The sequence below is a fragment of the Bos indicus genome, chromosome 7 (assembly GCF_029378745.1).
Source record: "Bos indicus isolate NIAB-ARS_2022 breed Sahiwal x Tharparkar chromosome 7, NIAB-ARS_B.indTharparkar_mat_pri_1.0, whole genome shotgun sequence".
In the NCBI taxonomy this organism is placed as follows: Eukaryota; Metazoa; Chordata; class Mammalia; order Artiodactyla; family Bovidae; genus Bos; species Bos indicus.
The window spans coordinates 43,318,896-43,340,105 of NC_091766.1; the positions used below are offsets into that span (position 1 = coordinate 43,318,896).

Genomic DNA, 21,210 nt, shown 5'->3' on the forward strand with positions numbered 1-21,210 from the left:
CACGGGCCGGCCCGCCCACCCCCCCTCCCCCCGCGCCGCCCCACCACCCCACCAGCCCTGGGCGCCTGGCAGGAGCGGGATTACCTTGCCGATAGTGGCGAACTGCAGCCAGAAGCGCAGCTGGGACATGGTGATGGCAGGGTCTCTGGGAGGTGGCGGGAGCGGCTGCCTCATGACCGCGGGGGCTCAGCCCGGCCGGCCCTCAGCCCTCAGCCTGCGCCCGCCCGGCTGCATTTGCATGTTGGTTTAGTCACCGCCGGCGCCTACTTCCCCTAAGGCCGGCTGACTTTCAGGAAATGATGCCTGCCTGGTAAGTCAGGGCGATTACTGGCAGAGTGCAGAGAATTACTGAACGGGGCGGATTCTAGCCACAGACGGCTGTCAACAATGCCGGCCTGCCGCCACCAGCCTGAACCCTGCTGCTGCTGGCCTGTACCTTGCTGCCCTGGCACCCTCCCCGCCCCAGCCTCAGTTTCCCCAAATTGCTGCCCCCCAGAGCCCAGGCCCAACTGTGCCTGGCAGGGACCATGGCTGTCCTGGGGGTGCCCATAGCAGGAACTCAAGGGGCATAGACCCCGTGCTGTAGGGAGGAAACCAAGGCTGGCCCCTCCTGGGTCTGCCCTCGGTTCCTCAGCCTATACCCTGACCTTCACTGCCTGTCCTGGCTGCCCTAGAGCTGACCCTCAGTGTCTGCCTCTCCAGGAGGCTCAGCCCAGGGCCTTTGCCTATGCTGTAGCCTCCCCGCCACCTCCCACTTAGAGGGCCACCCTGGCAGGGCTCTGAGATCCCACCTAGCTCCCATTCCTGCCTTGGCGAGGGGTTTCTGTCCTTCCCCAGCTCCATCTCCCCCTGCGACCCATAGCCCAGCACAGAAGGAGAGATACAAACAGGGCCAGTGGCTGGGGAGCACAAAGCCATCAGGCTGGGCGCCCCATCCTGGACTATTTCTTTTGATCACCCCCATCCCAGGACAGTTTAATGCTGGCCCATATCCAGGAGAAGCAGGTGGGCCTGTAGGCCTCCCTGCACCTGCCCAGTGCCCCGGGACTCTAGTTGGGGAGGGTCCCAGAGGTCAGGGAGAACTTGGCCCAATGCTGCAGCCCCACTCAGTCTGCAGCCCACAGCTGGGGAGGAGGTGGGGGGGCACATGGCCTGGAGGCCACTGCTGAAGGCAAGGAACATGTAGAAATGGCAACCAGGAGAGGTAAGGACGTACACAGTCTGGCAACAGGGAAATGCAAACTGAAACCAGCAGGACACACTCCACACCAGCCCAAATGGCTGGATCCATGAAGCCGGCAGGGACCAGTGTGGGAGGATGAGGAGAAACTGGAACCCCACACAGCAGGTGGGCTGTGAAACGGGGCAGCGTCCTCAGAAAAGTCACCCCACGACCCTGTGATTCCACCGCCAGGCACCCATGAGGGGCAACAGAGACACAAGTCCACATGGAAACCCACACATGCAAAGCACCCAAAGGTGAACACAGCCACGTGTCTCTCCATATCCGGGAGCATCACTCAGCCATGGAAAACAGGGAAGCCCTGACACTTGCTACCATGTGGACAGACCCCAAGAACACAATGCTCAGTGAGAGAAGCAGACAAAGGACACACAGGGTGTGATTCCACTGATGGGAAATGTCTAGAACAAGCCAATCCACAGACATAGAGAGTGCCTGATTATCAGAGGCTGGGGAGTCATTGCTAATGAGGATGGGGTTTCTTTTTAGGGTAATGGAATTGTTCTGGAATTACATAAAGGTGGTGGTTGTACAGCTGTGCAAATATACTTTGGAGGAATAAATTTTAAGATGTGTAAATTCTGTCTCAGTTTTAAAAAGAACTACTAGGAAACTGACATGATGATAAGACCCACAAAGGACAAGCACAAACTTTTGTTATTAGATTTCAGGGGCAGGAAACTGGTCAGATTGCCAGGAGTGGGCTCACACTCGGTCCCCTGTATCTCATCACCAGATGGCTGGTCGTCCCTGACTGGCATGGGGCTGCCCAGCTGCCAGGACGCTCTCGGGTCCCCAGGCCACCACCGGGCTGGGCACGTAGGGGTGGGTGAGGCCCATGATGGGACCCTCTTTGGGGATGGGTTGCTGCAGAAATAGTCAACTAAAATGTGGTCATGCTAAAGTAATGGCTGGTGCCCTTACAAAAGGAGATCTGGATGTGTACCAAGAGAAGACTGGGTGAAGATGGAGGTGAGAGGGGTGTGATGGGACCACAATCCCGGGACACCTGGGGCCCAGGTGCTGAGAGAGGCAGGACAGGCCCTCCCCTCAGAGGACCCCAGAGCAGGGGCCTTGGCCATGGAAGTGAACCAGGGGCTTCCCGTGGGAAGCAACTCTGTGCTGGCGGCCAGTACCAGGAGCTGTGGGAACTGCTGGCTGGGTAGGCGGGGCCTCCAACTGTGGGAGATACACCCGCAACGCAGATGATGCTGCTCCTCCCCCCAACCCGCATAGGATGCTGCTGAGAGTTTGCGAAGCACTTTCCCCAAGCTATGACCTCATCCTGTTTCCCAGAAGCCCAGCTGGCAAACGGACAGCACCCTCATCCAGGCCCACCTGGGATGCCTGGAGGGACCCTCGGCACATGCTCACCCTGACGACAGACAGAGAAGGGCTCAGTGGACTGCAAAGAGTCCCCTTCCCCAGGGCCTGGCAGAGATGCAAGGATCCAGGGAAGATTGAGGAAGGGACAGGGTAGCACCTGCTCCCGGGGGGCTGCAGGGGGCTGGGCACTGGGGAGCAACAGAGGAGGGCGGGTTGGTTACCCCTGCAGCCAGGACTCCAGAAAAAGGAGGACTAGAGGAGGGCCTGGAGGGGTAGGGGCAGCTGGAGGTACAAAGCCTGAACAATTGTCTGGAAGGCTGAGCACTCCCCCTCAGCCCGGACCCTAACAAGGCCCCAAACATCCCCCCGAGGAGATTCAGTCCCATCTGGAACACACACTCACAGCAAAGTCTGTACATGCATGTTCACACGAGCACGATTCACAGTAGTGGAAAAGCAGAAATGACCCACAAGTTCATCCACAGGATGGATAAACACAATGTGGTCCCTCTACACAGTGGAATATGATTCAGCCAGGAAAAAGGCTAAAGCCCTGACCCTGGCTGCAACACGGAGGGGACCTGAGAACACGATGCTCAGTGAGAGAAGCAGGCAGGAGGACACGTAGGGTGTGATTCCACTGATGGGAAACGTCCAGAACAGGACAATCCACAGACAGAGAGTAGGTTCCTGGTTGTCAGGGACTGGAAAGGGGGTGGGGGTGACTGGTCATGGGGGTGGGGCTTCTTTTGGAGGATGGAATGTTCTGGATCTAAAGGTGATGGTTGTACAACTATGAATGTACTAAAACTGCTAAATTGTAAGAAATTCAAATAATATTTTAATTTAAAAAATAATGAAGAAAAGCCATATCCCCCAAACACATAGTACACCCCAGGCCTGGAGACCCCACATGGGGCCCCTCGAGCCGTCAGGGGTGTAGGGGTCTGAGTGGCTTAGTGCCAACCGTGGTGCACAGTGGAGGGACTCAGTGGACGCTGCCCCAGCAGGGGTCTAAGTCAACCCATCAGCAACGAGATACACTGACACAGGGCCTTGGAGTTGATGTGTTATGTTTGGGGGCCTCCCGCCAGGGACTCTGACCCCTCCCAGCATGGGGCACCCTATAGACACCTGGTTGGTTCTCCTCAAAGCCTCAGCACACAAGTGTAGTCATGTGGGTTGCACCTGTGATGTCGGCCTTGGCCGTGTAAGCTGGTACATGTAACATGCAGGGAAACTGGGTGAAGCAGTGAGAAAAGTGGAAGTGTTAGTCGCTCAGTCGTGTCCAACTCTTCGCGACCCCAAGGACTATAGGCCGTCATACTCCTCTGTCCATGGGATTTTCCAGGCAAGAATACTGGAGTGGGTTGTCATTTCCTCCTCCAGGTAATCTTCCCGACCCAGAGATTGAACCTGGGTCTCATTCTTTCTGCTGGCACATTCTTTACCATATGAGCCACAAGATGAGGCAGGGCGCTCAGGGATTTTCTGTATCATTTTGGCCACTTTGCTGAGAATCTAAGATTTTTTTTTTTCTCTATTTTTTGGCCACACCATGTGGCATGCAGGACCTTACCTCCTAGACCAAGGATGGAACCCACATCCCCCTGCATTGGAAGCAAGGAGTTCTAATCTAGTGGACTGCCAGCCAAGTCCCTGTAAGGCTAAAACATTTTAAAGTTCATTGTGTTTTACAAAAACCTTCAAACATACAGAAAAGAGCATCAGGGATGAAATTTTCAGCAGACCCCTCCCTGGCTGGAACTAGGGCCCCCAGCTGTGGCAGTTCAGCGGGAGCCTGGTCTGATGGCCAGGACTGTCCAGACAAAGAGAGCTACCTCCAAGTGGGAGCCAGACTGACCTCTTGCCCTAGACCCCCAGAACAAATTCCCTCGGCTGAACAAATTCCCTCGGCTGTAGATCCCTCCCAGGTAACTGGTGGATGGGGACCCCACACAGAGGCAGGCTTGACCCCACCAGGTCCTGGGCTCAAGCTGGCTGTGTGGAGCCTCCAGGGAACTGCTCCAGGCCCCAAGGGAAGGCAGGGGGAAGCTTTCTGCTTCTGGGCTGTGAGGGTCACACAGCCCCCCAACAGTCTTTCCCTTTTCACTTTGGCCAGCAGGAAACTCAGGGCTCAGGTTTAGTTACCAGGGGGATGTGTTAGGGCCTGCAGGTGTACATCCACTGCCTGCCGCCAGCCCAGGTCTGCACTCCCCATTCCAAAACTCCTGATGTACTAACAGGAGCAACAGCTGCTGGTATGTGTCATGGGCCTCATGAGGGCTTCACGTGATGAAGCGGCTGTAATAAGACTACCCCGAACTCCATGGCTTACAACAGCACATTTATTACTTCATGGTTCTAGAGGTCGGAAGTACGAGATGGGTTCATGGGACTGGTAACCTCTGGAGGCTCCAGTGAACACTGGCTCCCCGCTTTTCCAGCTTCTAGAGGTACCACATCCCTGGCTCACAGCCTCTCCCTCTCCATCCTCACAGCTAGCAGAGCAGCATCTCCTGTCTCTATGTCTCTGACCCTCTACTTCCCTCTTATAAGGACCCTGTGATGACACTGTGACCCCAGGGGTCAACCCCATTTCAGGGGCCTTAGCTTAATTCCACCTGCCAAGTCCCCTCTGCCCCATGAGGTGACACGTCCACAGGTCCCAAGATGAGGATGTCTTTGGGGCTGTCCCTGTGCCAACCACCATGCGATGTCACTCAGTCTGAACCAGGAGCAGAGTGGACCCACCAGGCAGGAGCTGGGCTGGGAACAACCTTGAACGCCAGGCCCACTCTGGACTCTGTCCTGCTTTTGGCTACAGGCATGGGGTCCCAGGGGAGATGGAGGATGCTGACGACAGAGTCAGACGCTGGCTGCACTACAGTCTCGCACCTGTGTGACCCCATGGTCGGCAATGGGGTGAGAGCTCATTTGAAGACGTTTCACTGCTTTAAAGGAAGACCTGGTCCAAGTCGGCCCCCGCATGGGAGACTGGAGGATGAGTGGGCCGCGGCCACACTCTGAGCTTCTGTTGGGTGGATGTGTGACCTCCAATGTGACCTCCAATCACCTCCAATGAGGGTGCTCTTTCCCACCTGGGGCAAGAAGCGGATGCAGTAGTGCCCCAGGGGATTCTTGGCTCGGAAGCCGTGTGAATTCTTGACAGAGCCCAGGAGACGGTGGAAGCGCTGAGTGGGATGGGGAGCGAGGCCCCTGAGCCACCGCAGGAGCTGGGTCAGCCCACAAAGGCTTCCACTGGCCCTAGACTCGGCATGGCCTAGGCCTCATTCATCTAGAACAGGATGTCCCAGCAAGGGAACAAGCCTGGACACAGAGTCAGGCCCTGGACCCAGTGGACAAGAGGCCCATCAGCTGCCAGCGCATGGCTAGCAAATGCCCAGAGATGAGGGGTCATGGCAGATGCCCTGGGAGTGTGAACCCACCAACCTTCCTCTTCTGGTGGTCAATGGTGTCCTCACGGACCAGTGGCCGGCAGTGGAAACCGCAAATCCTTCTATAGAGTCCGGGAGGCTAGATCCACGGGACTCCTGTCCCCACCCCACTACCCTTGCCCTGAGGGTCTCAGGTGTCCCCCGGGGTCTCAGGCTCTGCTCCCCAGGCCACAAGACCATCATGTCACCTCCTGGGCAGCCATAAAGGTCACTGATGGAGCAGCTCAAATGATAGACACATCTTGCGTTCAGGGCAGGCGTCCAGGGCATGGCATGGGGGAAACGCCTCCAGGCTCTGGGATCTCCCTGCCTCCCCAGTGCCCAGGTTCTGCCTCCCTCATCACATGCCTCCCCATGCTGTGTCTCTACAGGGACTTCTGGCAAGGTTAGGGCCACTCTAACCAGGATGACCTCAGCTCTGTCTTTACTAATTGACCCACAAAGTCCCGACAGCCGAGTAGGTTCTCATCCTGAGGTCCCAGGAGGATGTGAATTTGGGGGGATGCAGTCATCGCAGCACACACTCCCACCGCCCCGTCTAGCTCTCTGGCCAGTCCTGCTGTCCCCAGTGGGTGTAGACCAGTCGGAAGGGCCTTGGCCTCGTCCATGAGAGCCCAGTAGGCCTGCACTGGCCTGTGTGTCCATGGCCTTCCTCAGCCTGTCACCTGGTGGGGCCCACAAGCTCCCACTTTATGGAAGGAAACCTGAGCACCTGACACCCCCACCCCAGCCGGTCCACTGGATCGTCCCCAGACTGTGCGCTGAGTCTGCCCAGACACAGAAGCCGCTTGGGGGCCGAGGATTCCAAGCTTCCAAGGGAGACTCAGCACCACACAGCCCCTGTTGCCCCTACTTCCTGCCCCCAGGTGGGGGTCACCCTGGCATTAAGGCCCCCCCAGGACAGCACTGGGCTTCTTCCCGCAGACCCCTCTGCAGCTCTCGATCAAGGGCTGCTGAGTGGAGGGAAGCGCGGCACCACCTGTGAACCCCCTGGACGAGGCATGGGGACTGTGGACCCACCAAGGCGCCTGAATGGAGAAAGCGCATGGGCAAAGCGCTTGTGATACGGCCTATGACCTGCATGCAGGTGAGAGTGACAGCAGATGGGCCCCTGGCCTCAGTGACATGACCTCTGACCCAGCATCCCTGCTACGGAAAAGTGACACCGGCTATCCCCCCACACAAGCCCCGTCCGCTGGCACTCACACCTCCAAGAGGCGCACAGCCCAGCCAAGGTCTCCTACCTGAGGAAAATCACTGCTCTTTGGCGGGAAGCTGGGGGCGGTGGCCGCGGGGCCATAGCTGGGGTCCGTGCAGGGCTGGCCCATGATGAAGGAGGAATTCATGAACTGGCTGCAGGAGGAAAAGGAAGCTGAGCTGGTGGGCGTGGTAGAACTCTGCCCACCCACCCCGCATGCAGGACAGAGGTGGGGGTCACCAGCCTGCAAGAACAATTCTGGTACCTCAGAAACCCTGCTTAGGAAGGGCCCACGTGCCCACATCCCCAGACACGGAACCCCAGAAAAACCTTGAGGCTCTGGCTGCATGCTCTTTTCATGCCCTTTGCACGGGCCATTCCTTGGCCAGATTCCAGGCCTGCTCCCCGCCCGGCAAACTCCTATTTATCCTTCAAAACCCAGCTTGCCAATGCCCTTCAAAGAGAAGTTCCCCTCCAGGCTCCTTTCAGCCCCATAGTTTCTCACTGCCCACATGATGTCCCCACAGTGGGACCCTTCCTGGGCCCCTTGTCCCCACTACTGCTGCTTGTCTCCCTGGAGGGTTCTCGTTAAGGCAGATCATAGCAGGTCAGTCTAGGGCTTGGGTCTCAACCCTCCTGATTGGACACTGAGGCCCCACTCCCCAACTGACAGCTCTGGTTCCATTTAGTCCCAACTGTGGGATGGAGAAGCAAAGTGAAGCCCTGTGGGTGGGGACCCTTTAGCAGGACCCTAGGAGCTGGACACTTACTGGCTTTCGCTGGAGAAGGCTGGGTATGTCGTGGGCGAGAAGCTGTTCCACCAGGGGTAGTGCAGCATGGTGTCCTATGACAAAGCAGTGGGCATCAGGGGAGGGGGTGGTGGGGCAGGGTCCCTGGTCCCCGCCACTGCCCTGGGGCAGGGTCCAGAGGGCACTGAGCCCCTCTCCCACCAGGGGCCTCCCAGCAGGTTCACTGTGCCTCCGTTTCTCCAGAGGGCCAGGGTGAACAGGAAGGTTCATAGAATATGACTGGCTCAGAGAGGGGGCACATGACCCCAACCTATCAGTCAGAGCCTTCCCTGGGATTTTATATTTACAGCCAGTGGGACTGACACCGCCTTCAGAAGGCAGGCCTGGGGGACTTGACTGGTCCCAAGATGGGTCCCTATGCAGGCTAGCCAATCAGAGCCTGCCTGGAGAAAAGAGGCTGGCCCTCCCCTGGGGAGGAAAACGTCCTGGGAGATTAGCCAGGAGCTTCCCAGGCCTCATGTAAACTGATGAAGGAGATGACACTCCTGCTCAGGCAGTGCAGCAGATAATATAGAACTGCCAGATAAGATACAGAACAGCCAGTGAAACCTGGCCAATGAAATTGGAATTTCAGATAAAGAAAAGATAGCTCTTAGTGTCAATACTGTGGGCCAGTCCCAGTGTGGCCTGAGGGGCCACCCCCACGTTCAGTGGCCAGAGACAGACAGGCTCTGTGCACAGCCCAAGAGCCTGCTTTGTGGGCTCCAACTGCCCAGAGAGAAGCTCAGCCCCCACGAAGCACCTCCCTGTACTCAGGTCCCCATCTCGGCCCAAACATCCTCCCCCAGATTCCAGTATCTCAGCCCCTATGGTCCGCATGTGCTGTCCCTGCAGAGCTTGCCTCCTGGCCTGTGGCTGGCTTCCTGGGTCACCACCATGGGACATGGCAGGAGCCTACTCCCTGCAGAAGAGCTCCCTCGTCTGCAAACTTGCCTGAGCTGGGGCTTGCTCTGACCCAGGAATTCTACTCCAGAAGCACACCCCCAGGGACTCATCCAGGAGCGGGGAGAAAACAGTGGCACTATTTATAGCGGCAGAAAACTAGAGTCACCCCAAAGGCGCAACAACGGGGAAATAATTAAGCAGATGATGAGACGCTGAGGAGGAGGAATCCTGAAGGGTTATTAAGAATGACAGGCACAGGCTCCAAGCCCACGAAACGGAGAGACATGGCATGTGAGGAAGGAACACACCTCATGCCACAAGTCAGAGAGGGCATGGGTGGGCAGAGGCTTGGAGACAGGCAGGGCCGAGGAGGGCAGGGCCCCTGTGGGCATAGCTACATGGGTACAGGTGTGCCTGGGGGAAGGCCTGGCCTGAGGCTGTGGGGGGTCTTCAGCTGGATCTGCTTTCACTCCCTCCCTACCAAACAGTGAGGCCTGCTCGACTTGACCTGGTGCTGTGCTCTGCCATGTCAGGGCGCCTCGTGGGCACAGCTGAGCATGGGGTGGATCCTGGGTTTGTGCATGACCTACAGCCCCGTCTGATACTACACTTGGAAGTCTGGGGTGCCTCCTGACAGCTCTGGGCCCTTGACCTGGAACTCTGCCTTGCTCCAGTGGCCTAGTGCCCAGCCTCTCTGAACCCCAAGCTGGATCCTTGCTTTCTCCCCCTGCTGGCCTTTCCTTTCCATCCCAGCAGATGTCGGGGGAAGACATGCCTGAGTGTACCTGCTGCTGCTGCTGCGCCCACACAGCCCACATCCCACTTGCTCCCCCTGCCGAGCAGCTCAAGTCTCCCCACCAAGACATTCAACTTCTTTTCTTTTCTGCAGGGAAGGAGCCCTGTTCTGCTCCAGGCAGGCCGGACTCTCTGGAGTATGCTGGCCCCCTCTGTGCAAGGCCTCCACACCCTCTGTGACATGAGGAGGCCCAGCACCCACAGTCATTCTATCACTTGTGGTTCTTTACTGCAGCCGTCAGAGCTCAGATGCGAGTGAGGTGTCCCTCGGCAGGTGGAAGCATAAACCAACCGTGGGACATGTGGACGATGGGAAGAAATGGGCTGTGAAGCCATGGAAAGACTCAGAAGAGCCCTGCACGCACATCATTAAAGGGAAGAAGCTGGTCTGAAGAGTCTACACAGTGTCCTAGTGTCCTCCCTAGGACATTCTGAAAAAGGTGAGACTCGAGAGAAGGATGGATGGGGCAGTGGGGTTAGGTGGCGACACTGCTCTGTAATGCCGACCAGGGGATACAGGTCACCTGACATCTGTCAAAACCCACAGAACACCTAGCAATAAAAGTGAACCACATGTCACTATGGTCCTCAGACAGTGATGCTGACGGGCACCGGCTCCTGGGCTCAGCACCCTGAGGACCCTGAGACACTAACGGAGGGAAGGGGAGCGGGGAGGGTTGTATGGGAACTTTCTGTGCAGTTTTCCCATGAACCTAAAAGTGCTTCAGAAATAAAGTCTTGAAAAATAAGGAGAAAGAAGCGCCGTGGCAGAGTGGATGAGCGTGACTGGCCAGCAATCCCAGCCACTGATGTCTCGTGGGTGGGGCCAGTAACCCAGGCCAAGCCTCCCAAGGGCCGGCTGTGGTCCTGGCATCAGAAACCATACAGCAAATGTGTGAGAGACTCGGGGGTGGCGCATGACCCCCAGAGGGTCCTCCCCACACACCCGGGGCTGGGGCTCACCTGGACGCTGGGCCCACACAGTGGGGTCTGCAGCGGCGGCGGGCTGTATAGGACGCTGCCAGCTGGCGGGGCCTCGTGCGGAGGGAGCTCCCCATCCATGGCGGGCCCCACTGCCAGCATCAGGGGGCTCCAGGAGCCAGGCTGCAGGGGCAGCTATCTGGGCTTCTTGCTCCGCGGTGGTGGCATCATGACCTGGGGAAAGACAGGCATGTCCCAAGGTTGCCCTCCAACCCCAAAGGATGGGGAAGGGTGCCTCTGGGGACAGTGGGCTGGGGGCGGCAGGATCCCTAGGGGAACCCTCAGATGACCCCAGCCCACCTGACTAGCCCACCCACACGGGGGCTATGCTGGGGGATCCATCAACTGCCCCATCACTCCCTCCTAGGCAAATGGCCAAGACCTCCAGGATGAGGGCAGCCCCTTGGGAGTGGGGGCCCTGCTGCACTCCCACCCTTGTTCTCAGGCCCCTGAATCCTGTGGGCTCCGGGGCTGCTCCCACCACCCACAAAGGGAACCTTGAGCCCTGGGAGCCTAGCTTGAGCCACAGGGACACACCCCCAGATCTGTGACTAGTGTCTGGAAGAGAAGAGGTTTGGCCAACTGGCAGCTCTGAGCTGGAGGGGCCGCAGGGCCACGGGAGCCCCATCCTACTGCAGCCAGGTCAAGTGTGCCGAGGCTCTCTGGGCAGCTGGGCTGAGCCAGGAGGAGCCCCCAGACCTGGGTGGGGCTAGGTAGGGTCACATAGGGTCCCACTGACAAGGGGGCAGACACCCAGCTGGGGAAAGCACAGGGGACGACCCAGCCCCATGTGATCTCCCCACCCCGCCATGCCCACCTGCCCATGGCCTGGGTAAGACCAACATACTGCAGGCCACATCGCCAGTGGAGGGTGGGGACCCCAGGCTGACTGAGCGCCCCTCAGGACAAGGCCTCGGGACGTTAATCACCCAGAGAGGCAGGAAGGGGAGGCGGCTGCCACTCCCGGCCAAGCCCTGAGTGAAGAAATCCTCAGGACTTCCAGTAATCTCTGCCACACGTAGTCTTGTGCAATCCTGCGGGGGGGCGGGGAGAGCCGCCTGCACCCACTCGCTGACCGTGAGTGCCTCACCCGAGGTCCAGAGGGACAGGGGCTGCATCCAGCCCTTCAGGAAGCCTGGGGGCTGGGCCGCCCCGCCTCGGCTAGAGACGCTGGCAGGACGCCAGTCCCCCCGGCTCTCAGCAGGACCTGGCGGCACCAGGAGGAACACATGGCTGCTCTGGGACCCGTGGCCTCGGTCAAGCGGATGGTCAAACCCAGCTCCACGTCTAAGGGTTGGATAACCTCCAAAGATTCGGGGCCCAGAGCTCCGTGAGCCTCAGTCTGATCATCAGGAGAATGGGCTGTTTGGGCATAAGGCTTGTCAGGAGCTCCATGGAACCTGAAGCCTCTAAGACCCCAAGCCACTCAAGTGACTGCGCTATCACAGAAAACCTCAATTCAAGCTCCTTGATTTAAGAGACTCCTCAACAGGTCTACATGGGGTCAATACTATACTCACTCCCAGGCGCTTCTCAGCTCCACACCTGCAGAGGCTGGGGCTGCTCCCTTGGGAAGCACCATCCAGAGACCATGGCCGAATGGCACAGGAGGGGGACCCCTGGGCTGTCCTTGGGGTGCATGGAGCCCCAGGGACCCCCACTGGCAGCAGGCCAGGCCTGTGTTACACCCATTCTGAGCGTTTGGCCCTGCAGGCTCAGGCCCCACATCACAACCCAGGGCATCACATCCTTCCAGAGGAAGAGGCTGTCCCCGTGGGGAGGCCTCTCTATGCTCCATGGGGAAGTCATGACTGGAAGGGGGGTTACTGTGACGGGACCTGTCTGTCCTGTCCTACCAAGACATGTGGGGGGGCATGCCCTGGGGACCCCAGAGGTCTTCTCTGACCAAGCAGAGCATTCAGACCTAGACCTGGGGGGGGCTGTGGGGAGGGGATCAATGGGGCTGCGAGTCAAGAGGGCCGCTGGGGATCGTGAACCCAAATGGGGGGAGGGGACATGGTGCCACCTGGGGCTTGGCAGCACCTCCCCTGGCTACACAGTAACCTCGGAGGTAGCAGTCCTGCTCCCACGTGTCCAGCCGGGGGAATGGAGACACACCCACACAGCAACCTGAACACTCACATCCACAAAAGCCAAAGGGCATATACAGCCCGAGTGTCCCCGAGCGGGTGATGGATCAACACACGTGTCCCTCCACACCTGGGACCACCCCTCAACCACAAAAAGGGGTGAAGCCCTGACACTCGCTACCATGTGGATGGACCCTGAGAACACAATGCTCAGTGAGAGAAGCAGACACAGAAGGACACAAAGGGTGTGATTCTACTGACGGGAAATGTCCAGAACAGGATGCTCCACAGACACAGAGAGTGGGTTCCTGGTTGTCAGGGGCTGGGGTGGGGCTGACACTGTGCCCACCACCATCCCCACAGCCCCAGAGGCCACCCTTACAGCATCGCCGTCCTTGGATGCCCAGACTCAAGGTCATCTCTGGGGCCCACCACCAACTTCAGCCCACTTCACCCTGTTGCACACTCAAACACAGTCCTCCCATCCCCTAACTTTCTGACCTCTGCTGAGCGGCCCCAACCTGCCCACCTCCCTGGGGTCAGGACAGCATTACCAGCTCCCAAGCTTCAGAGGCTGCACTACCCGGGTATGAAGGAGGCCGGACCACAGCATATGTTTGCTGAGACGTGAGCCCCATGGCACGTGCAGCAGGGCTGCTTGCAAGGTGCTCTCGGGGAGGGGCCAGCACTTCATCCAGCTTTGAGTTGCAGGATTTCCTTTTGAGATCACATTTCAAATGAGTCATTGTACAACAGAAAGATCAAGGAATTGGTGGCCTGGACAGGACGATGGTGGGGCAGGGGATGGAATGTGGGAAGAGGCCAGGTCTGGGGCAGCCTGATCCCTGGGATACATCCAGCTGGTGGGTGACCATGGCCACTCCTGCCTCTCAGCTGAGCCCACTTCACCTCGGTGCCCTGGCCAGACCTCAGTGCAGGGCCAGTGCCCCAAGAGTGGGCCATTTGATGCGCACCAAGGGCTCAGCCTCCCAGGCACCCTCGGAACCAGCCACCCGGACCCCTGCCTGGTGCTGCCTGGGCCCAGGTGGTCACGTGTTACCAGGCCCCCCAGGAACCCCCTCTCCAGGCATCAGGGACCTGCCAGTCTCCCCCAGGCCACAGGACAGCAGTCCCTCTGGCCACCCCTCGGCTAGACTCTGAGCATTGGCCCTGGGATCTGGGATGGGGGAATGAGTTGGGGGGCTGGTGGGGGCAGTGGCCTGGGTGGAATCAGGGGGCCGGGGCCGGGATGTCTGGGGGAGGGCTGGGGTGGGGACGCCCCTTCTTGCCCTACTGGTCAGAGAAAGCCTAGGGTCAGTCCCCAGCAGGGGTAGTCGGAGAGTCTCCTCTGCTCCTGATAGAGGGGTCCAGCCGGGTCAGGATGTGCTGCAGTCGGAGGGGCAGAGGGGTAGGGAAGGTCAGGCAAGGGGAAGGAGCTCTGTTCTGGGGGCACTGGCCACGTCCTGAGGTCCCATCTGGGCTGGCTGGCATAGCTTACTCTGTCAGGACCCCTGGAAGGGCAAAGGCCCCTGGATGGCCATCTCCGTGGGTGGGCCAAAAAGGGAGGGGGTGGGTCCCAAGGGAAGCCTCAGGGGCCCCTCCTCACTGACTGACCAGGCCAGGTACTCAGGTGGGACACATGGGGACACAGGGCCAGCTGGTGGGCAATGGAGGCAGAGGGCTATGGAGGAGGGCCCAGCGTGTGTGGGCGGAAATGACGGAACAGAGGAGGCATGCTGGAGAGAGGGGTGACCCCCAAGCTCAGGTCCACCAGGAACAGGCCCTTAATTAGAAGCAGGCTCTTCACAGACAAAACCAGTTAAGATGGGGTGGTGGGGCCTGTGTCTTTACAAGAGGGAAATCTGGACACAGAGACCCTGGGAGTGGCCGTGTGGTAATGGAGGCAGAGACGGGTGCTGTGCCCACAAGGCCAGGACACCAAGGACCACAGGCCATTCCAGAAACTGGGAGAGGAAGGAAGGACCCTTTCCTGGAGTGGGTGGAGGGAGCACCGCCCTGCTGCACCTTGATCTCAGACAGCTGGTCTCCAGAACTGGGAGAGTAAATCCCTGTGGTTTAAGTTGAGCCTGTGGTCAGCTGTTACAGCCGCCCATGGACGTTCAGATGGAAGGCAAAGACAAACCCTAGCTGGAGGAGAACCAACCCCAGACCCAGGTGACGGAGTGATGTTTGAGGAAATGAACGTTTATGGAGAAGAGGAGACCCTAAGGCTGAGTCCTGTGGGCACCGATTCAGGGTCACCTGCGCTGGTTGTGTCTGCGCCCGCAGACCTGTGCGCTAGCGGGCACAGAGCTGCTGGCCCAGGGTACTCTGAGGGCTGACCGCAAGCCAGGTGCTTCTCAAAGCAGCTCCCACACCTAGAGGGCCACCTCAAATCTATAAGGACCTGTCAGAGTCTCACAGCCCTCGGGAGGTCAGCCAGCACCCCCACCAGCTCTGAGGACACAGCTTAGGGGCATGGAGCCCTTCATACCCAGTCAATAGCCCAGAAGGGAAGGGGGATGAGGACAAGGAGCTTCTTTAGTCACAGCTGGAAATGCTGAGCCTAGGTCTCGGGGCCCTGATCCCTGGTCCCCACTCTCAGGTGCAGTCCAGCCTTATCAGGAGAGAGCCCGCAGGATGGCACTCCAGCTGGCCTCCCCTTGCAGCTGATGGACCTTCCAACCTGCATCTGTGTGGACAGGTTTGGAGTGGCTGCCCATGATGACAGGGCACATGCACGCAGGCTTCCTCTTCTGGGAAGTGCCTGTTCAGGGCTCGTGTTTATTCGTGGTCTTGAAAAGGCTTTAGATACACTGAGCTTGTGGTCTCCTTGGACCCCCGGATCTTCCTCCCCTGAGTGGACATTAAGTTGAATCCCGCAGGCCTGACATCCTAGTCCTTGGACACTGATGTCCAGGGTCGGCAGGGAGAAGAGTCTGTTCCTCCTGACGCTTGCTGCTTGATGACAAGAGTCTCAGGCCAGCTGGCACACCACGTCCCTCTGCCCAGCTCCTTGGAGAGCCCAGAGATGGAGAGAGGAGGGTGCTCCCCACGGCTAGATCACACTAGTCCTGGGCGAGTGGTGAGACTGGCCAGCGCCCTCCTTGGGCTCCTATGGTCCAGCCTGGTGCCAAGAACATCACAAGAGACCTTCGCCCAAGCCAAAGGGCACCCCTGTGCCGCAGGAGAAAGGGTCTGTGCTGGGAAGAGGGCAGACACTCCTAAGTCGCAGCAGCAGGGGTCCCAAGACCCACCAACAGGCCTATGTCTGCTTTTCCTGTGCAGATGAGCATCCACAAACTCAAATCCTCCCCCAGGCCTGCAGGTCAGACGTCCAAGCAAGCTTACCAGCCTTGGCTTTGGGTCTCCCAAGGTTGGCTCAGCGCTGACACTGCCAGCAGGGCAGAGCTCTCCAAGGGGCTGCCCCATGCTTAGGGCAGCCGCAGTCGCAGCACACAGACACTGAACTCTGACCCTCCGTCCCTTTTGGCCTCATTGGAGAGAGTCCTCGGCTCATGAGGACCCCGTGATGATGCTGGAGCCCCAGGGACCCAGGGTCACCCCATCTCAGGGCCCCTAGTTTAATCCCACCTGCGAAATCCCTTTTTATGTGAAGGGACACATCTGCAGGTCCCAGGATCAGGACGGGGGCATCTCCGGGGCCCTTACTGAGCTGACCCCAGAACACAGCTAGGACACAGCCCGTGAGTAGACAGGTGGCCGGTAGGGCTAGGCACAGTAAGACCCCAGAAGTGCCTGGAGGTGATGAAGCCCCCAGTGGCCCCTCACGGGGCAGCCTCTTCAGCGCCACGGAGGAGCTGTAGGCTGGTGGGGCCTCCCCCTCTCAAGTGCAGGAATGTGCTGGGGAGTCTAGATGGGCAGGTTCTGCAAGTCAAGTGGCAGGTCTGGATCTGGTGGGGGCAGCTGCACTCCAATTCTGTCCCAGCACGGGGCGCCTTCCTCCAGGTTCCCACGGTAAAGATCACCCACCCCCAAGGGTGTCCCGGACAGCCCCCGACGCCCACCTGGGGGCTCACTCACTCTGAGTCCTGCCCCCCAGACAACAGGCTGAGCTCCCAAATCTGATGAAACCCCTCCTCAAATCTCCAGTCAGCTGACATACCCCAAGCGACAGCAGAAGGGCCCCCACAGGGCTATTGGTAGGTGGTAGGGAGGGGTCTCTTACCCCACTTTGCAGCTTCCAGGGCGAAGCCACACCCTCAAGCTGGGGAAGAGTGGCCCTGGTGGCATTGATCTTTGAGGACACACCCGAATGTTCAGAATAGGAGAGAGCTCAGGGGCGGAGTGCTCAGGCTTGTCCATCCACCCCTGCCCCTACTGTCACAGTTCCTAGATCAGCCTTCCCTCACTGCACCTCACCTCCGGGGGCGGGGCGGGGGGCGGGGGGGCGGCCCTGGCTCCTGCTGGCTCTGGGCATCTCTGGGCGGGACTCTCACCCCATCCGAGTTTGTGACTCGGAGCCACACAGGCCCCCTGCCCCGCAATACTACTCCTCCCCACTTCGTCCCCACTTCCTGGGTCAGCCTCTGACCTCAGCCTGCTGTGACTCCCACCCACCCGGGACTCCCGGGAAATGCCAGGCGCCAGCCTTCCGGGATGTGGCCCGGCAGGAAGGCCAGGGAGGCCACTTTCGGTTTCACTTGGGGACGGAGGCCAGGCTGGAGGCACCTGCCCCTCTCTGGGGCCCAGGGGAGGCTAGGCAGCGCCTGGCACGGAAGGGGTGCCTGAGGACCCAGGGAGGTGCTGGGTGACCACTGCTCCCCCGCCCCACCCCCTGCAGGGGTCAAGTCAACGCCTTCCCTGAAGTGTCCCAGCATAGCTGGCCGTGGACTCCCTTTCTGCCCCGTGGGCAGCACAGGGGGAGTGTAGGGCTGACCGGAGAGGAGTCACAGTAATGGGGGGGTGGAGGGGGAGGGGTTGGGGAAACGTGCCAGGTATCGCAGCCAACCGGGAGCCTACAGGAGCGTCAGGGCACTACCATCTACAGCTACCAGGGCGCCTCCTCCCACAGGGCCAGGCTTCAGGGAGGGGCTCCTGGACCTCCTACTGCCCACACCCGGCTCAGGCACCCCTGCACCAGGAGCCTGCCTCCCCACAAGCCCACTTCCTGCCGGCAGCTGTCAGGGCAGAGCTGGGGCTTGGGGAGCTCCCAGGGGAGTCTTGTTCACCCTCCATAAAACAGGGAGACAGCACCTCCTCTGCCCTCTTCGTGGGGCCAGCCAACACCCACTCACCCCAGGCCAGGCCCTGCTGTCTTTTTTTTTTTTTGTCTCTCTTTTTTAACTACTTTTCTGTTTTATGGAGACACAATTCACGTGCCATACACTTCATCCATCTAAAGTGAACAGCACAGTGGCCTTCAATACATCCACAGACTTGTGCAACCACCACCTCCATCTAATTCCAGAACATTCCATCACCCCCAAAAGAAAAGCTCACTCCCATCAGTAGTCTCCCCCACGCCCTCCCCAGCCCCTGACAACCAGGAACCTACTCTCTGTGTCTGTGGATCTGCCTGTTCTGGACATTTCCCATCAGTGGAATCGCACCGTGCGTGTCGTTCTGTGTCTGCTTCCCTCACTGAGCATTGTGTTCTCAGGATCCACATCACCATATATAAATGACAGGCTTTGGCAGTGGGTACCTGGGCCAGCCCAGAGCATCAGAAATCGCCCTCACCTGAGACACCCACTTGAGGACAGGGCAGCCACACCCCCCAGCGAGGGAGGCTGGCGGCTGTCACCATGGCAGAAAGATGCAGAAAGTTGGCTCTGTCCCAGCCCTGCTCAGCTGTCCCAAGGGGGACTGACCTGCCAGCAGCAGGGGAGAGGGCAGTTCCAGGGGGAATACGGGCCCACAGACACCAGGCCGTATCTGGGCTGAGCAGACAGGGAGATGGTGGGCGAGCAGGGCTGGCCAAGCTTGGGCCTGAGTGACCTTGCTCCTGGCCACCCCAGGCGGCTGGCTGCAGCCAGCCCTCCCTGAGCCTGACCACGCAGCCCTTGGCTGCGGAAAAGTGGCTGGAGATGCTCCAAGCTGGCCCACTGACTGATTGCACGTACGCAAGGCACACATGCATCAACTCTCACATGTATGCACACAGGCAACACCACGCACACGTGTGCACGCAGCACTCACACGTGACACACGCACACTCCAGCAAGTACGTGCACTGCTGCACATGTGTGTCCACAGACACACACTGGCACATACGTGGGCAGACTCACACACACACCCTGGACCTGTGCGGCTGCCCAGGGGGCCCATGTCCCCACTCTTCGTGTCAGCCTCTAGGTGCCCCCACCTCTCCATGACCTGACCCCACATGAGGAACAGGCAGACCCCGCCCCCGCCAGCAACTGTGAAAGCTTCACGGGGCGGAGGCCCTGTGAGGAGGGAGGCAGCCTCTGGAGACTGGACACAGTTGCCTCTTTATTCCCAGCCGGCTCGCTCATGAGGCCAGAGCCCTCTGCTGGGTCAGCGTTTCCGGCCCAGCTCCTGTTGGTTGGTGGGGGTGGGGTGGGGGGTGCTCTGAGACTTTACTAGAAATGAGCTGGGCCAGCCAGCTGGTCATGTCCGCAGTGGCGGTCCAGCCTCTGTTCCCCACCCCACCAAGGGTCGGGGTGGTCAGGCAGCTGGAGAGACCTGGCCCTGGACTGCACACCTGAGGCCAATGCTGCCCCACCCCAACTTCAAAGCCAACTGCCTCCTCTGTGCTCTGCCACACAGGTTCCCCTGGAAACAAAGCCCCTCACCCGCTTATCAAAGCATAGACATCTCCCCCAAATGTGCGTGCGCGTACACACACACACACACACACACACACACACACACACACACACACACGGCAGGTCCAGCTCCAGACAGGTGTGAGCAGACGTCTGCTCAGAGGCAGAGTTAAACAAAGGGCCCTCCCGCCCTCTGAAATCCCCGAATGCCTTCCCCTAGGTCCTCACATTGGCTGTCCCTGGGGATAGCATCTCACGCTTGTCAGACTCCCCAGGGTCTGTCCGATGCCCACCTGGGTCTCCCCGGCTCAGGGGTGTCCAGGGATCACCCATCTCCTGCCCATTCACCCAGGGCCCAAGCAGACAGCCCTGAGGAGCCATCACCCACCTCTGGGGACTCCCCTAGGAAAATACAGGGCCTTTGGAAGAAAAAGTGCAGATGGGCAGGGAGTGGCCTCCCCAGGCCACCCAGCAGGCCCAAGTCTCAGCCCAAGGATGGGGTACACAGCCACTCCTCTGCTTGCAGCTTCTGTAACTGTTGAGCCCCCCCGCCCCCAGTCAGGTACACAGAGCCCCAGGCGGGGACACAAAATCAGGGTCAGATCCAGCTCAGGCTGGATTTCCAGATTTCCCTGGAACCTCAGCCTCTGACAGGTGGCCCTTCTTCCCTCTGGACTCTGGGGGCCCAGCCCCACTTGCCTCAAATCTTTCCTGCAGGGACAGATCCACCACACTGGCCTCTGAGTTGGGTCACCTAGCCTGGCAGGAGGTAGGCAGGTTCCCACCTGAAGTCTGTCCAACACCAGTCCCCCTCATCACAGGTGCAACATTCACCACCCCTCCAACTGCCAGCAGGCTTCCTCCCAGACAGCTTCCAGGCCAGGTGCAAACAGAGGGGACCATACCTGGCCAGTCAGGCAGTGGACAGGCAGAAAGGAGGCCCAGGGTAGGCAGGACCAACACACTTCCCACACTCAGCTCTCTCTCCCTTTCCAGAATGTAACAACATGATGCTAGACACTCCTGCCGGGCTATCCACGCCTCTGCTCCCAGGCACCAGCTTCTCCCTGCCAGTGCTCTGGTGCCGGGAGGACACCTCACCTTCCCCATCAATCCACACAGGCTACTGCTCCACAGGCTCCAGGTCTCGGCAGCCTTGGGGTGGGGGCCACCTCTGCCCACCAGCGCTCCCCGCCCAGCTCCAGGAGACACTCCCACCCAACATGCTCTGCCTGCTCAATTTATACCAGCAAGGGTCCCATCCCAAGGCCATGGGATCCCACCAGTAAAAACGCAGGGCGGAGAAGCCAGGACTGCAGGAATCTGGGGAGAAGGGTCACTGCGGAGAAAGGGTGGGAATCTGCGAGGAGCCTGAGATCAGGGGTCACCCAGAGAGGGAGGGGCTATAGTTACGGAGCTGGAGAGTCACAAGAAGAGAAGAGTCAAGGAATGACCCGGGAGCAGCCAGGAAATCACCAAGTGCAGGAGAGTAGCAGAGAAGCACGGGGTCAAGGGTCACCAAAGTGAAGTCCGGGTATCACCAGGGAGCGCCAGATAGAGGGGGATCAGGGAATCAGCGAGGAAAGAGGAAAGGGTTGGGAGTCGCCCTGTTTCAGGGTTCATGCCAAGGCGGGTGTCAGGCAGGGGTGACGGAGCGGCGCAAGGTCCGGGGT

The 21,210-nt window shown here is 59.4% G+C and overlaps 1 protein-coding gene across 6 annotated transcripts in view; it reads right to left on the reverse strand.

Annotated features, from left to right (window-relative positions):
* SBNO2 (strawberry notch homolog 2) overlaps positions 1-21,210 on the reverse strand; it is a 42,321-nt gene that overhangs the window by 17,149 nt on the left and 3,962 nt on the right. For 4 of the 6 annotated variants that reach the window (XM_019964855.2, XM_070793482.1, XM_070793483.1 and 1 more), the window contains exons 2-4: positions 10,678-10,869; positions 7,996-8,069; positions 7,272-7,380 (exon numbers count right to left, since the gene is read on the reverse strand). In XM_019964855.2, coding sequence (XP_019820414.2) covers positions 7,272-7,380; positions 7,996-8,069; positions 10,678-10,797 — 303 coding nt within the window. In that variant the 5' untranslated portion in view covers positions 10,798-10,869. The other 2 variants (XM_019964857.2, XM_070793485.1) reach the window with 1 other exon arrangement.